We start from the raw sequence: 18088 nt of genomic DNA on the forward strand, positions 1-18088 counted from the left end.
TTTTGCCACATTTGATTTATCTTTTTTTACTTCCTTAGTTAAGCGTTTCATAGAAAATGCCAGACATCACACTTTTCCTCCCCCAAATGTTTCAGTATGCTTCTCTAAGAATCAGGAATGTTCTCATACATGACTGCCATTGCATTATCACATCTAACAGAGGTAATATTCAGTCCATTATCAAATTTCCCTGATTGGCTAAAAAATAGCTTTGTAGCATTGGTTTTAAATAAGTTATATGGTTGTATGGTTTCAGGCATGAGAAATAATTCTGATGGGGCATTTAACCAGGACTCATGCTATGTAGGTGATGGTCTGTCATGTTGATTCTACCACTGCTTTGCAACTCTAGTGTATCTCAACCACTAACATGTATTATTAACTTTCTTCTTTTGTCACTTGTCATGCTAGCTTGAAATCAAATCCCTTTTTTGTTTGTTTATTCAAGACTGAAAGAGCATATTCCTTTTGTGGAACTATTGAATACATGGCACCAGATATTGTCAGAGGGGGAGATTCAGGACATGACAAGGTATGTTCTCTTTTTGATGCTTCTTTATATATTTCCATAAAATGTATAATAAGAATCCTAGTTAATAGCTTAGGTACACTTTCTTCAACAGAGCCCTCATTCTGGTGTTGATTATCTTCATTTTTTTCTCTTTGCTTTATATACCTAAACCCATTATGCTATCTAGTGTTTTGGAAGTAAAAGATAATAGAAAGGTTTAGGACATTCTAGATTTTCCTTTTCAATGGTTTTATTGGTGAGGATTTTGTTTTATAGAGTAACGCTCTTATTAAAGTTGAGACCTCAAAACTAATTCTTCAAATAATTTTTAGTTTATTTCCATTAGAAGAGTCTATATCTTAGGCAAAGCACAAAATATGACTCCATTCTAAAAACGTTACTCTCTTTCTTTTGCATAGTACCTTGGTCTTTTAGGTACAACTGAACCACCGTGCAATACAGAGATGTCACTGAATGCAAAAACTGTGCACATTGCTCCTGTCTGAGTCATGATGAATGATTTTGGACAGCATTTATTGGCATTAATTTCTGCTAGAAAAACATACAGAAACATATAGTCATGTGTGTCACCTTTAGTTAATATTTGCTTTCTAAGAGGTCATTGAAAAGGAATCACTCGTATTTTCAAATTCCCAATTTCTGCCTTTAACTTTGCAGAGACACTGGAGACTATTGATTACCTCTCCAACAGAAATAAACATCGTAACATCATAACCCTTGGAAAAAGAAAAAAATTCTGTGTTCTATATAGTCTAAGTTTATTTTCCTAGGCTCTCTAAAAATGTCAATTTTTATGGCCTCCTCACTTCCCTTTTTATATGCAAAGATTGTAGAAGAAGCTTTCTAAGTAATTACGTTATGAAATCTAGGTCATGTTTTTTTCTTCCTGTATTAAAGGATACAAAGTTTTTTCAGTTTTGTTAACACTTTTGCTTTATTAATAACTTTCTCCAAATAAGGAATTCTGACTATTTTTGCTCCTTATCTTTTCTCATTCCCTCGTCCCCTTTCAAAATCCCACAGATGCAGTTCAGATATCTGGCTGTGGGGAATCTTTGGTCTCCTTTCTAATGACTAATCAATCATATACTTAAAAGCACTTTCTTCAAGTTTGTGTGATATTGGTTTTGGACCCACTGCTAGGAATCTGATTGTTGGTCTGTATCAGTTGAAGAACATGGTTTCAAATCCAACAGCACAACATTGTGAGGGTCCTGACTCACATGCCAGTGAAACTGCTTGCGTAAGCAAAAGTGTTGAATTGTTGGTTTAGTTTGCTCCATGGTATTCTTTAAAGCTATTGAAAATTTGGTAGGAATTTATAACTGTTAAAATTTGAAAATTATATTCTAAGGCCTAATGGAGCCATTTTTCGCATAAGATAACCTTATATTACTCCTAGAATTTCTGTCTCCCTAATGTCCAGAATACAGCTAGTTAATAAATATACTTTCCCATACATGGAACACCCTTACGACGTTGAGTTAATTAAATGAGATAATGTTTGCAAAGGCTCATCACAGTGCCTGGCATGGAGGAGGCATTCAGTAAATACTTTTCCTCTCATCATTCCAGTCTTTTTTATCCTGTTTTATATGTCAGTGTTCTGTATTTCCTTTAAAAGAGCTCTAGGCTCATGCATTTTTTTCACTTCTCTGAAACTTAAGCTCTGGAATTTAGAAACAGATAGCTTAAAATTTTAACATCCTGTTAATATTTCTCATTTGTGTAAGCTCATATATTCAACAGTTATGGAAATCCTGATTTGCCTAATTACAAAAGAACTCATTTTCAATATATCAAAATTTTCTAAACCATATATATATATATCTTGCTATGGTCTCAGTTTAGGCAGCTGCATTTGTAAATTGGTTTCCAAATTAGTACACATTTTATTTTATACTATTTTAAATCTTCCCATCAGTGAAGATTCTTAGATTTATATGATAGGTTCTATAAGAGGAATTAATTTACATGATTATTAAAAAAAAAACTCCCTTGTGTAAGATATTTTTTTCATTCTTTGTTCTTCGATTTTAAGGAATTTCAAGGTTCTTTGGAGCTGGATACTTAATAAAAACGCTGATTGGTACTTTTCTCCCTATCATAAGCCCAAAGATTTCACCTACTTAAAATTTTTAAAAATCTTTTCAAGTTTAAAAAAGTTTTTAATTAATCAAGGTAAAACTGTTACTAGTTTAGGAATGATTAAAACACTTCCTGCACTGGGGATACCAGGATAATTTGTTCTTTTAATGTCTGTCTTGCGTGTGCTAATTTAATACTCCTTACACAGAAAGTGATGTACAAAATCTTCTTGTTAAAATATTTTCCAAATACATAGCTTTATTTTGTTCTGTTTTTTGTAAAATATATTTTAGTTGATAATTCTGTAAAACGAAATTATTGTTTTATAGGCAGTTGACTGGTGGAGTTTAGGTGTTCTAATGTATGAATTATTAACTGGAGCATCTCCTTTCACTGTTGATGGAGAAAAAAATTCCCAGGCTGAGATATCTAGGTAAGATTTAACAAAATAAAATACATATATTATTTTCTCAAAGGAACTGGTCAAATTTCTACAACTAGTCTGATGAAAAAATAATTTTTTTAGTGGGGATAAATAAAATAATGTTAAAGTGATGTTTCTATTTATATTCATACTAGATGTAGATACATAACCTTTATATTTTTTATACTGTATTTTATGTGCCCAATTAGATCTGACATTTAAATTATGATCTATAGTGTCATAATTTTTATGTGCCCCAAAGCACTTAGCATGTTGTCTTATACTTAGTAGGTACATCATATATTGAGAAGTTTATTTGATAATGTTTCCCCACTGTATACATAATGTAATTTTTTCGTGACTTCAACACGAAACATTAATAATGTTTTTCTACTCACGGATGTAGGCTCAACAGAAAGAAATACCATAAAATCATCTTCTTATAGGTTCTCATAGCATTATTCTCTCTTTTCCTTCATAGCAGATACCACAGTTACACATTTTTGTTTATAGTTATTTGATTAATGTGTGTCCCACTAGATTGCTGTCTGACTAGATTGTAAGCTCTGTCAGAGCAAGGGCATGTCTGGCTTTGATTCTCAGTACTTACTCTGTAAAGTTCAATAAACATTTGTGCAATGAAATGAGTTAATGAACAAATAAATGAAGAGTGATAAACATTATACTAATTACTAGTTATGTTTTTGTCCTGTTTTTACTTCAATTTTGTAACTTTGAGAACAGATTTGACGTTACAAATTAAAAATTGAGATTTCACTTCCAATGAAGATGGGATAACAGGGACCAGATTTACCTTCCTGCCTGAAATAATTTTTAAAATGGGTAAAATATATGAAACAACAGTTTTGAAGACAGTGGGCATCCGGCAATGAAGGACAGTGGTCTTTGAGAGGCAGAAAATAAATGAAGTGAGCTCTGTGATTGCCCCAGCTAACTGCCTTGAGAGAGTTTGTAGGCTGCAACATAGGCAGGGGAAACCCAGACCGAGTTGGAGAGAAGGAACTGAGAGTATAGGAAGACCAAGGCAGCTACAGTTTGGAGTACAAAGTCTTGGAGAGGAAAGAGAAGCTTAGAGAGGGAAGTGCAGAGATTTGCAGAAGTATTCATAGAATGCTGATAAACCCACATGTGAAGGGACTACTCAGTATAGTTGTTAATATGTTATTTCCCTCCAAATTGATCTGTAGATTCAATACAATCACAATTCCAGCAGTCTTTTTTTTTTCTTTAGTAGAAGTTGATAACTTGGATCTAAAATTCATATGGAAATGCAGAAGACCTAGAATAGTCAAATCACCTTTGAAGAAATAGAACAAAGTTGATTTCAAGACTTATTATAAGCTATAGTAATTAAGATACTGTGGTATTGGTATCAAGATAAACAAATGATCAGTGGGAACTGATTTGTTACAAAGGTTCAAAATCACTTCGGTAGAGAAAAGATAGTCTTTTCAACAAACGTTGCTGTAATAGTTGGCTTTTTCCAGGTGGGAAAAAATGAAATTCGAGAATTACTTCGCACCCATAGAAAAATTAACTTAAAATGGATTATAGACCTAAATGTAAAACCTAAAACTATAAAACTTCTGGAAGAAAACATAGAGGAAAATCTTTGTGAGCTTGTATTAGGTAAAGATGTCTTAGGTGTGACACAAAAAGTACAACCTATAAAAGAAAACTGATAAATTGGACTTCCTCAAAATTAAATACTTCTGCTCTTCGAAACTGTCAAGAGAATGAAAAGACAAGCCACACAATGGGATAAAATTTTAAGTCATATGTCTGCTGAAGGACTGGTATCCAGAATATATAAAGAATTCTTCTAACTCAAGAAAACAGCCAACCTTGTTTAAAAGTGGGCAAAAGATTTGAACAGACAGTTCACTAAAGAAGATCTGTTGATGGCAAATAAACACGTGAAAAGATAATCAACACGATTAGTCTTTAGGGAAATACAAATTAAAACCTCAGCGGCCAGGCATGATTGCTTACACCTGTAATCCCAGCAACTCAGGAGACTGAGGTGGGAGGCCAGGAGTTTGAGACCAGCCTGGGAAATATAGTGAGACCTCATCTCTTAAAAAAAAAAAAAAAAAAAGTGAAAAAATAGTCAGGTGTGTGCCTGTAGTCCCACCTACTCAGGAGTCTGAGACAGGAGGATTGCTTGAGTCTAGGAGTTTGAGGCTGCAGTAAGCTATGATCGTGTTGCGGCACTCCAGCCTGGGCGACAAAGTGAGACCCTGTCTCTAAAAAGAACCTCAATGAAATACCACTATATACTTACTAGGATAGCTCAAAATAAAGAGACTGACCGTACTAACTACTGATAAAGATGTGGAGGAACTGGAACTTTCATACACTGCAAGGGGAAATATAAAATGCTACAACTTTGGAAAACAGGCAGTTTCTTTAAAAATTAAACATTACTTATTATATGATCTGTCTATTCCACTCCTAGGTAATTACCAAAGGAAATGAAAACATATATCCCATGCAAAAACTTGTACCCAAATGTCTGTCAACAAGAGGTTAAACAAATTGTGGTTTATCCATACAAGTGGAATACTACTTAATAATGAAAGGAATGATCTATTGATATACACAACAAATGGATGAATCTCAAAATAATTACACTGAGTGAAAGAAGCCAGACAACGTAGAGTATATACTACATACTTTCAATTCTGGAAAATGCAAACTCATCTACAGTGACAGCTGAGTAGTGGTTGCCTGAGCACTGGGATGGGGAAAGGCAGGAGAGATTACAAAGGAACATGGGAAAACTTTGAAAGGTTATGAATATGTTCATTATCTTGATTGTGGTGATGGTTTCACAGTTGTATACATATGTCAAAACTTATCAAACTGTACACTTTGTGGGAAGTTTATTGTATGTCAGTTGTACTTAAATAAAACTGTTTAAAAATTTTAAATTTACCTTTTCCAGGACAGGCTGGTAAGTAAGTGATTTCTCACTGTTTCAGCTTATTTAATACCAAAGTTAAGTGAGCGTATTACTATATATAAGTATATTCCTATACTTCTTTTTAAAATCATAGTTAAAAATCATACCTCTTATGAAAAATCTAAATATGACTTTGTATATTTTAAATGGATTTTTTGACAGTTTAAGGATGACTCAGAATTTAGGAAACCTTGGCCATAGTCTTGAGAATTTGGGTCCAATTGCAAGATCATACCTGTCACAGTGACAGGTGCAAAGGGTGGCCTTAGGATGACATTGTTAAATAGTAGCTCCTCTGACTGATTTCCCTCTTTCTGATTCCATACAAACAAGCAATCTTCTTTTTATAGTTTCTCTGTCCACTATAGGTCTGACTGTACAGAGAATTGTACTGCTTATGATGATGGCAAGTATATTCTGAACCAAATGATGTTTGAATTTAAATTGCTTTTATTCCCTTTATATCAATCAATTGGCATTCTGGTTTTAGAAAGAGAAAAATAGCCTCGATAAGATTATCTAAAGTCTTAAAACTAGAGCAAACAGATTTTTCAAAAATTTAAGTAGGGTTCCTTCTCTTTAATGAATTAATTATCTACTTTGTCATGCTAATAATTTTGTTTAAAGCTTCGTGTCAACCAGTGATCCCTTGGGGATTTTTCCTGTGACAGAAATTTACAAACAGTGTAATAACTCAATTATCCTGCATTACATTTTCCTTTAAGATAATTGTTCTGATTGTCTTTCCTGGCATCAAATCTTTCATAGTCTGTCCTTTTTAAAATATGTATCATTTAGATAAATATAATTTTCCTGTCCTCAGATGTCTTAATTAGCTAAGGCTTTTTCTCATCATTGAATTCTTCCATTCCTTAATTATTATGATCTTCCCTGAACTATGCATACTTCCTGTATTTTTTATATCCTTCAAAATAATGTATTTTCCAAGTTATCTGTTTACCATTGTTTTCTACAGATAGCCTAGAATGAATTTTTTTGGTATATCAAATTTCCAAATATGACAAGAACTTAGAATGAAAAGAAAACTTAGAGTCCAGCTTTCTCCCTGATGTGAGAATCCCTTTATCTGTAAGAATCCCTAATAGTCATGTGCCATGGTTGAAAGAACAGCACTGTTGTGTAAGGTGTTTTCAAGGAAACCATGTTCATTAGTGAAAAACTTTAGTTGTATAGAGTTTTTTCTCCTTAAAATAAGCTGAAATTATCCATCTCTTATCTCTGCATGTTAATCTATGTTCCTGTTCAATCAAGAACATAAAATAATTCTGTTAAACTGTCAGTTTTATAGATGTAAATGATTGCTCTTTAGCTTTTCTGTGAATATGTACCTTATTTTTATTTCATGTATGTAGCATGTGCTTTTCTTGTGTGTCTTCCACTAGCTTTTATTGCCTTTCTGTAGAAAACCTCTTCTTTTAGGGTATGTATTACTGCTGCACTGGAAGGTAGCCCCCACACAGTGGAATCCCCGTCAGTTATTCTGCCTGCTTCTACAAGGAGGAGCCCTTCACTTGCCTGGGGCTTTGTAGGCCCTAACAATTGAATATACCCTCACCTGAGAATCAGGACATAGAGGTTTTATTTGTAGCATTTCCATCATCTTTGACAGGGTTGTTTCTTTATCTCACTTCTTCTACCTTGGAAATGTAGAAGATGTTTTCCAAGAGATGTTTATTTGGTATTTCATTTTCCATCAATAAAATATGCTGTATTAATGTTTCATTGTAGTATTATAAGCATAATGTTATATAAATCCAGGCCTAAATGTTATCAAAGTAATGGTATTAAACAGAGCTCTAGTTAGTATCGTTTAGGTCAGGGATCAGCAAACTTTAGCCCACTAGCTAATTCCACTCTGCTGCCAGTTTTTATGTAACCTATGAGCTAGGAATGGTTTTTACGTTCTTAAATGGTTGAAAAAAATGACAAGATTACTATTTCATGACGTGAAAATTATATGAAATTCAAATTTCAGTGCCCATCAAGAGAACATAGCTGTGCTCATTCATTTATGTATTTCTCTGGCTGCTTTTGTGCTACAACAGCAGAGTTGAATAGTTGCCACAAAGACTATATAGTTTGCAAAGCCTAAAATATTTACAGTCTGGCTCTGTATTCATTTTCTATTATCCATTGCCAAGTAACAAATTACTCCAAAACTTAGTGGCACAAAACCAACATACATTTCTTATCTTATAATTTCTGTGGACCGAGAATCTGGGCACAGCTCTACTAGGTCCTCTGCTTCAGGGTCTCTCACAGGCTGCAGTCAAAGTGTTGGCTGGAATGTAGTTATCTCAAGACTCAACTAGGAAAGAAACTGCTTCCAAACTCATGTGGTTAAATTGGCAAGATTCAGTTACTTGTGGGTTGTTGGACTGAGGGCCTCAGTTCCTTGCTGGCTGTTGGCTAAAGACCACTCCCAGTTCCTTGCCATGTGGGCCTCCCTAACATGGCAGCTTGCTTCATCAAAGCATGTGAGCTGGGAAGAGTCCCTAGGAAGATGGAATGTTTTCTAATCTAATCATGAAAGTGACATGCTGTCATGTTTACTGTGTAATATTAGTAAGAAGAAAGGCACTAGGTCCAGCCTACACTTAAGGGACTGTGAATACAAGGATAGCGTGATCATTGGGGACCATCTTCAAAGTCTGCCTGCCATGGGCCCTTTACAAAAAACATTGCCAACCCTGGTTGAGGTAATTGATTTATCTTCCTTGGCCTCCCAAGGAGTTTTTCTCTTTAGGTAATTATTTTGATTGATTGATTTTGTGTGACTTGCTACATTCTTTTGAATACAAAATAAAGACAGAAATTCTGTTGTAGTTTTGTATTTTATCCATATTCATTAGTCAGTTAACACTTTGAGTTAGCCCATTGGTGTTTTTAAAAATTTTTTGTTTATAGATGTCTTGCTTTTGGAGTTATAGCTGTGTTTTTTTGTTTGTTTTGGTTTTTTTGAGACAGAGTCTTGCTCTGTTGCCCGAGCTAGAGTGCAGTGGTGTCAGCCTAGCTCACAGCAACGTCATACTCCTGGGCTCAAGCAATCCTCCTGCCTCAGCCTCCCAAGTAGCTGGGACTACAGGCATGCACCACTATGCCTGGCTAATTTTTTCTATATATTTTTGGTTGTCCAGCTAATTTCTTTGTATTTTTAGTAAAGATGGGGTCTCACTCTTGCTCAGGCTGGTCTTGAACTCCTGACCTTGAGTGATCCTCCCGCCTTGGCCTCCCAGAGTGCTAGGATTACAGGTGTGAGCCACCGCACCCAGCCTCAAGTTATACCTGTTCTAAGAAGAGATCAAATTTATTTTTTTCTTGGATTTTTATCTTTTTATGTCTTTATGATAAAATCCTTTATAGGCACATTTTATAAAGCCTCCTTGATTCTCAATTTGTCATCCCTTATTTTCTTTCCTTCCTCATGCTAGGTTTTTCTATACCTAATATCAGCATCTACGTTTCCCAGGGTTTTTGAACTAGTTACCCAAAGTCTATTAAAGTTTGTCACAATGACTGCTGACTGCACATTCTTCTATATGGTGTAATTGCAGCAACTTCAGACTAGAATCCAGTGACAGGAGGGGTGTAACAAGGAGAGGAACAGAATGAAATGGCCTTTCCCTTGGCACTCATACTCCTCAGCTTTATATTTTCTTTCCTTTCCTTTCATCATTTTTTTAATCTTTTTACTTCACGTGTACATGTGTGGTTATGGGTGAATCGTGCTATATTGTTAATTGCCGTAAGGCACTCCCTGGGAGGTGGAATATTTGGAGCCCTGAATAAAATGTAGGGATAATCCTTCCAACCAGGGAGAGGGTCCGTCAGAAACCCCGTCAGTCTGGTTATCATTTCCTGTGCTCCCCCTTAGTGTCGCACTGCTCCCTCTGAGACCTGGCCTTTTCTTATTTCAAGGATGATGCCCCAGCGTAGGTACTTTGCTGCCACCTCTGTTGACCCCCCAGGCAGTTCTCCACTATTCCCATCAACCTGAAGTTAAAAGGTCAGCCTCATACCTACTGGAAAGGGCCACAGAGGGAAGAAGGTGGCCTTCTGTGTTCACGGCTCTGTCACTTATTTTGGTCTCTGGAGTGACCTGCCGTTTCTCCCATGCTCATGGTTCTCTGTGGCCTCCCAAGCTGGATGATGTCTTGGGTCTGTACTCTGGCTCTTGCTCTCTGCCTCTGGATTTTTTCCATTTAGCAATCTCTTTGAAATTCCTTGCATTCCAATCTGCTCTGGGCTTCAGTCACTGCCTTAGTTTTATTGTCACATGCAGCCACTTGGCCCCAAGGAACCCTGAGGTCTGGTTTCCCCACCTTCACTATCATCTTGCTCCTAGTAGGGAAAGGCACTCTAATGGTGAAAATGGAATAAATAAGTAGAGAAGTAAAAGCTTTGACAGGCTTGTGTGGGCCACAGAAAAGAGTGCAAGAAGAAAGAGGGACAGGGAAGAGGTGTGCCAATAAAAGCCATAGTGAGTACAGTGAGATCCCAGAGTTAGCCTAAGCTATGTCCATGTCTGAGATAAGACAGGTTCAGGCATGTCTGAGAAACAGTCTAGTAGACCCACCTAATCTAACTATATGAGAGTCTGAGGGAGAGGAGCCCAGGCAGACCAGCTTGGTTCACTAAGGAAGCCTTAGTCATTGAGAGAGGAAGAACAATTCTAGGTAGCATTTATTCCTTTCAGGAAGATGATGCTGTAAGTTGAAACGAAAACTCTTTTCAGTGGCATTTTTGCAATATCATGCATACACTGTGGCTCCCCTAACTTTGTAAGAAACAGGTTTTCTCCTTCAGCACCAGAAGCAGTGGCAGGAGTGGGCACCTCTCGGATGATTTCTCAGGCAGTGGGGTCGGAGACGTGGTTAATGTCCTGGGAGGCAGAGGCAAGTGAGATGCTTCACGTTGAGAATGAAGGAGAGTACTTAATAGCTCACATAAGACATGCCCTGGGGACTCCTAGGAGTTACTGGGGGAGACTTTCAGTGCAGTCGCAGATTGCACAAGAGCAGGTAAGCACACTAGCCAAAGAATCTCATTTTATTATTCTTAGTGACCCAGCTGGTGTAGCATAGGGAAACATAGCTTAAGTGGACAATGGAAGAACTCAGTAACACTCAAAGGGAAGTGACAGCTTGAGATTCTACCCTCTGGGGCAGCCCATGGCATTCACCAAGAGACCACGGCGTGCCAGCCTCTGTGCCAAGAAGTCACCCACATTATATCCTTGAATCCTTACAACTCAGAAATAGGTAGTATATGCTATTTTACAGATGAAGAAACTGGGATGTAACTTGCCTAAGGACTCAGAGCTAGCAGTGGTTGGCCCAGGGTCAAGTACAAAGTGACTGGAAAGTTGCTTCATGCTGTGTCATGGGTAACGCTGCTGTTTTCCTTCTGAGTCTGGCAGACACTTGTTTCATGTGAAGGACTGGGAAGTGCTGGCCCCCGGACAGCAGGGGAATTGATTTCATCAGTCAGTGGAGTATTTGCTGAATAATGTTTTAGTCCTAAGGAGGAAGAGGAATAGAAGGGCACAGCCTTTGTTCTAAGAAAGCTTATATGGTGTGTGGGAAGATACGGGATAAATACATGAAAATTCATAATATCAGGAAGTTTTGACAAATGTGTGAGTGGTGAGAAGAATGCTGTGGAAGTACAAAGGAGATGGGGGTCCTTGGGAACCCAGTTGCCAGGGAAGCCATGATGCAGAGGCAGTGTGGTCAAGGGCCAGGGTGGAAGGGAATGCCTGTCAGATGGCGGGGCAGCACCCACAGCGGCCCAGGTGGGCCTGACGTGGAAGGTCCAAGACTCCCTTGCCTCCTGCCACTCTGTGTACTCCTTTCAGTGCACCGGCGATCTTGTGAGTGAAATTCACTTTACTGTTGCTTTCTAAACATAATGTTCGTTATTACAGTTTCAGACATGCCTGAGGCGTAAAGAGTCAATAATAACACCCAGAGATATACACTGTTAATGTTTTAATACGTTTTGTTTTGTTTTCACCTGTATAATGTTGTACTCATACTAGAAATATAATTTTATATTTTTCAGTTTTTTGCTTAAATTTATATCAAAAGCATTCTGTTCTCTAATTACAAACTTTCATTACAGACATAATTTTGTAATGGCTGCATAACGTGCTATTGATTGAATACACCATCATGTGCTTAACTTTTCCCCTAGTGTTGGAAAACAATTTAAATGAGGTTTGCTGAAAGCTTTTTCTAACTCGGGCAGGCGTATAAATAATTCTATAATTCTGGGTCTACGTGGGAACCAGGAAGTGAAAGTCAACAACATTAAGTCAAGAAATAGGAAAAATTGTGAACTTTTAAGTGGAGGACAGAAATAAATGACCCATGAGAACGCATGCCATCTGCACAAAAGCAAAAAAGTTATTTGTGGGCATCTCACTGAAACTGTGGGGAGGAAAGATCCTGAGTGAGCAAAGTATGGTAAATGGAAAACAATTAGATATTTATTTATTCACTAACTATTTGTTGAGGAGTTGCTATGTGCTAAGCAATGTTTTAGGCCCTGGGAATAAAGCAGTGAACAAAACAAAGAGAATCCCTACTCCCTTCGAGCTTCTATTTTAGTTAGTAAGTTTTAGTAAGCTCAGAGCTTATAAAAGACAAATAAATATATAATATGCTATAAATCCATGCAGAAAACTGAAACAGAGTAAAGGGATAAAGAGTTGAGGGAAGCAGCTATTCTTGATGGGACAATTAGCGAAAGCTTCTGCGAAAAGGTGGCACTTGAACAAAAACCTCAGTGAGGTGAAGCAGTGTGCGTTGCCCAAGATTGCTAATGCTGTTGTACTTAAAGGTAGTGACTTTATTGAGACAGTTCTTTACTGTTATATTTCAGTGAACATACAAAACATATGTACAAAGTTTCATAGGTTTACTTTCCTAAAACATATTATTATAAAGATTTTCAAACATTTGTTACAGTGGCCGCGCACATGCTCGCTGCCTAGATTCTACTGTGACTATTTTACCGCCCTTGCTCATTACCTGTCTACCCATCTATCCATCCCTCTCCCATTATAGGTGTAATTTTAATCTTGGTGTCCTTACCCTTTATTCCATAAATTATTGTTTAAAATTTTTAAAAATTTATTTCAATGGATTCAGGAGGTACAAATTTTTTTTGTTATGTGGATGTTTGCATAGTGGTGAAGGCTGGGCTTTTGTGTACCCACAGTGTACCTGTCACCTGAATAGTGTACATTGTGCCCAAATTCTTAAGCTAACCAGTCGTCGATTTCTTTTGCCACAGGGGATTTTGGAAACTTAATGTCCATGAATAGGAAGAAATTTTTTATTCATTTTTATATTATTATGGGATTTAATTTTATATTGTGTGGCTTTATACATGTGATTCCTCAGTCCATTTTGGAGTTTATTTGAGGTGTGGTATAAGATAAGGATCTTTCCCTTTTATGTTTTTTCCTAAATAGCTCATTTCCCCAACACATTTGTTGAACAAATGGGCTTTCCTGTGTTGGCTAGTCACTGTTTAAAAACAATACTAAGTTTTTATATATGCTTTGTTCTTTTTCAAGATGTCTCTTCTGTTCACTTGATTTGGATGTTTTATTTTACTAGCACCTCACTTTTACAATTTTGTTTTATTATATATTGTAATATGAAGTTGGGTAAATCACTCTCAATTTTCTTTTTCAGAATTCTCTTAGCTGTACTACGTGCTTATTCTTGCAAATGTTATTAAAGTCACCCATGTTCTAAAATTTCTTGTTGAAATTTTAATTAACATTTGTATTTCTTTTTTTGAAAGGAATCTTTTCTCATTTATAAAACAGGGATAATAGTCTTTTAATAGGATTGTTGTGTGGATTAAATGATAACATACACTTGAAGTGTTTAATATGCTATATCAACTCAGAGCCTGTTCTGACTTTACAGAGGGCTCTAAGATTTATTTGGGCTCTACCTAATTGCAGTTCATTTCTGAAGTTTCCCAGATTCATTCTGAAGCAAGAAAAAAAACTTTATGTTGTTGCCAATTCAGAAATCAAGCACAGTGGAGGAGGTGAAGGGGCAACAACCCCGGAGAAACGTCTCCCTGCCCTGTTGCGGATGCTCTAGCATTGTTATGACTAAGTATCCCACAGAAATCCTCCACCCTCCTCCCCATTTCTACATCACCCATTCTGTATACCTAGCAGTCATCTGGTTCAGTTGACATTCACATTCATGCGTCACAGTAGGCTGGAATCTGGTACCAGTTTTACTTAGCTTTGTAGAAGGATACAGGACAGGAAACAGTGTATCGGCATGACAACGTCAAACACATCTTCATCAGGGGTCCTTCCATCCGCCTCTGTGACGTGGCTTCCCAGCCCACAGAGGACACACTTAGCTTCTGTGATGAGCGTGATGAGAGCACACAGGTAGGTGTGGACCACCCCAGCGTGGGAAGCTCAGCACAGTAGTGTGTCTTACACCTGCCCGTGAGCACAGCTTCCAAGGCCCTGCAAGGACACCCTTGGGTATCAGCAGTAACACACAGAAGCTTGTTTTCTGAAAGTCTTTGAAATTCCTGGATGACAAAACCCTCAGGCCATACATGCCTGCTCAGCCCTCATTCCGGATAGAGTTCGCTTCCAGAGTTCACTTTCACGACAACCTAACACAGAAGCCATGTCACGTTTATCTTAACCCAGTGTGTTTTAAGGAAACAGTATAAGAAAAATGATACATGTGAAATCATCTGGAGATAAGTTTGCCTGCTATAAGTGCTCTCTCCTCACCACCCCACTCCCGTTTCTGGACCTCTTCCTGGCGCTGCAGTTTTCTGACAGGACTAGGCTTCAGAACCTCTCCAGATCGCTGAGGAAACCCTGTGCCAGTCAGTTGACTGAGACGACAGGGTGCCTAAGTGATGTCCTTCAGTGAGTCCTGTGTGCCTTCTGCTTTCACAGGATGTTCATCATCCTCTCCTAGGGTCTACTCCTGCTGGTTCCGGCCACACTATTTTCACTCAGGAAAGAGAGGGCTTTGGGACCATCACTGGTGTTTCTCCATGCTCCCCCAGCAGCACTGTTTTCAGCAGAAACTCCTTCAGATTTCCACGCAGTTTCTTCCTAATGCGGTCCCTGCCTCATCCGAATCAAGTTCGAGCTCCCTGCGCTGGCACATGCCGCCCACCTTGGTCACACACCAGTCCTGTTGTAGGCCCGGAAGGCCTCCTCCCGACTCGTGCCTCTGGTCTCCCGTGCTCCACTTTCCAGTCTCGGCATCTCGGCAGAGCTAGCCCTGCTATCGGGTGCTCCTCTTCTTGAGGATGGACCCAGCTTAGTGGACATTTCTCCTTTGTATGTCTTCACAGGACCCAACTATGGCTTTCCCTAGTGCCTGGTACGGAGTAGATTTCCAATACGCGTTGCAACATTCTTAAAAGATTTAAGAGGTAATAGCTGGTACCGTACCCTAAGGTGGTGTTAGCCAAAGTGCACGTTTCTCTACCCCCCTTCAGCAGAAGTGAATGCCACCAACAGTGTGCTTATCTAGACCCTAATCCTTCACACGAAGAATTCTTTCCTGTGAAAAGAACAGTAAAGGTAGAGAAAACGGGCAAGGCTATGTTTATTTTTCCCCAAGAAGCAGGGTTCCCAGTTTCTCTCTCATGTATGCCTGCACCTGACCTGAGAAGATTGTCTCTACCTACCAATGCTGAAAACCCTGACAAGCCATGAGCGACTGGAGAATATTAAACAAAAAGAAGGGAGGGTACTGCTTATTTCTTTCCTTGTTCTACCAACATTTTCTTAGGTTCCCAGAATGGAGTGCTAGAAATAGAATTAACTTTGAGATTTAAAACATTGCTGTAATTTTTTTGTCAAAAATTACAGTTCTGTTGTCATTTCACTGATTCTCAGTGGCCATTTTACACAGCTTCTAGGCCTGTTTTCTGTGTGGTTGCCTTGGAAGGACAGTGTAACACTCAGTAGCTCACATTCATCAAGCATTTGCTGGGTTCCAGGTGCTGTGTTAAGCACTCTGCACATCTTATTTATGCATCATAATACCCATTTTAGATAGATGCTGTTGTTAGCCCCATTTTACAGGTAAGGAAACTGCGGTACAAAGAGGTTAATTAACTATCTCAAAGTCATGCAAGGTCAAGACAGAGCCAACATAGGCCTCAGCCTGGCCCCAAAGTCAATGTTTGTACCACACTATACTGTCTCTTGTAAGTTTGATTATCTGTTTTTGTTCTGTAACAGGTATTAATATTTTCATGTACAATAGGGGATCTTTTTGCAAACCCAAATGTAACTTTTTATCTTCATGTACACTGTTAAGGTTCTTAATCCCTTCCATTATTTCTTTATTGTTAATTTATTGATCTGGCTTTTAAGAGGGGGAAAGGTGCGCTCGAATTGGATTGATTTCTTCTGTGACATTAGGGTAAATTTCTCACCAAGAAAGTTATTTTTCTATTTTCCATAATAAATAGTAGACTTTACTCCATCTCTGGGCTCCTGCCTCTCAGGGCTTGCCTGGCTGCTCTGTAGCAGCAAATAATGAAGCAGATGCTTTCGCTCCATGAAAAGCCCCAGCGCCAGTGCCTGTTTTCAGGTGTCAACAGTTGAACCATCTCCAAGTGGGTCTGACTCACCCTGTCTTGGTCAACTTCCCTCTGCATTCCTGCTGGCCCCTTAGGTTTACTGGCACACAAGGAAAGAGGAGTGAGGTGGAGACTGTTGCAGTTCTCTCTTGTCTCTTTAAATCTGAGTGCTGAATTCACTTACCTGAATTTGTTGAGAGTTGCCTATATTGTGAAGTCTTTAATCACAGAGTCTATTCTGTATCTGGGAGGGCTAATCTAGCCCCAAGCTTCCCTTTTTTCTCCCCCCTAGTGTAATGTTTGGGATATAGCCTCCCATTAGTAGTGATGTATGCTGAAAAATGAGCCAATATTTTTTGTTCCTGCTCATTTGAGTTTCAAAAATTTGATTTCATGTTATCTCATTTTAGATACTTTGTCAACTTTATTGAGGACTGAGGTCTTATTGATTCATTTTAAATATCTCTTTCACATGTAGTTCAATTTCAAAGTGTTTCACTATACTTGTTTTTGCTAAAAATGCCATCACTATAACTTCATCCTCTGGTTATTTTAACAGCAAATTTTATCTGCCTACAGGAGAATATTAAAAAGTGAGCCTCCATATCCCCAAGAAATGAGTGCTTTGGCTAAAGACCTCATTCAGCGTCTTTTGATGAAAGATCCCAAGAAGCGATTGGGATGTGGTCCACGTGATGCAGATGAAATCAAAGAACATCTCTTCTTTCAGGTGAAATTTATTGAACAGATAGAGGGTTTCATAGCCCCTGCTGGTCTCAGCGTGCTGGGCATTCTTGGTGAAATTAGTGGACACAGTCCCTCCCGAGGTCATTTCCCGCTTGTTTTCACATACGTTGCACTTTTTTTTTTTTAATGACAGGGACCCTTTAGGAAGGACCAAAATTCTACTTGTATAGACCTAAATGGAGTGGGAGTGGAGAGGATCATAATAGCATTCAATTTTCTATATAATAATTGGTTAGAGTTTCTAGGTTTCCATTTATGATCTTGTGATTTAGGCATATGGACTAAGGAGACTTTTATTATAGTCTTTACCACTCTCTGAGTTCATGAGCTCTTACTGCCACTGCATGTCACCTTTTGGATAGTGATTTCATCTATTCCTCTTTTCCTAGGAGAAATCTTAAAAAATTTTAAATCTACCTATTTCTCAGTTACATATCCGTGACACAAAGAAAGTTATTCATTGTTTTTGTCTTTGTGACAGTGCTTTTCTCATTCTGAAAAAAAGCCTGTTGAGACCATTCTACAGAGCACCAACACATCTGCTCAATTTAGTTTGCTCGATTTAGTCCAGAAAACACCAAAATATTAAATAAGTGGAAAAAAGGTTAAATTGAGTTGGCTACTGATTTCCAGGCTAAATGGTCAAACCTGGGATGCCGTGGCTTTGATTTGAAAA

At 38.0% G+C, this 18088-nt stretch overlaps 1 protein-coding gene across 1 annotated transcript in view; it reads left to right on the forward strand.

The window, feature by feature from the left end:
* The window catches only part of RPS6KA5 (ribosomal protein S6 kinase, 90kDa, polypeptide 5), a 100389-nt gene that overhangs the window by 62173 nt on the left and 20128 nt on the right, over positions 1 to 18088 (forward strand). Inside the window, exons 3-5 of the mRNA XM_012660001.1 lie at positions 449 to 532; positions 2950 to 3053; positions 17245 to 17395. Coding sequence (XP_012515455.1) covers positions 449 to 532; positions 2950 to 3053; positions 17245 to 17395 — 339 coding nt within the window. The remainder of the gene's footprint in view (positions 1 to 448; positions 533 to 2949; positions 3054 to 17244; positions 17396 to 18088) is intronic.

Source organism: Propithecus coquereli, unplaced genomic scaffold (assembly GCF_000956105.1).
Source record: "Propithecus coquereli isolate 6110/MARCELLA unplaced genomic scaffold, Pcoq_1.0 Scaffold646, whole genome shotgun sequence".
NCBI classification, from domain to species: domain Eukaryota; kingdom Metazoa; phylum Chordata; class Mammalia; order Primates; family Indriidae; genus Propithecus; species Propithecus coquereli.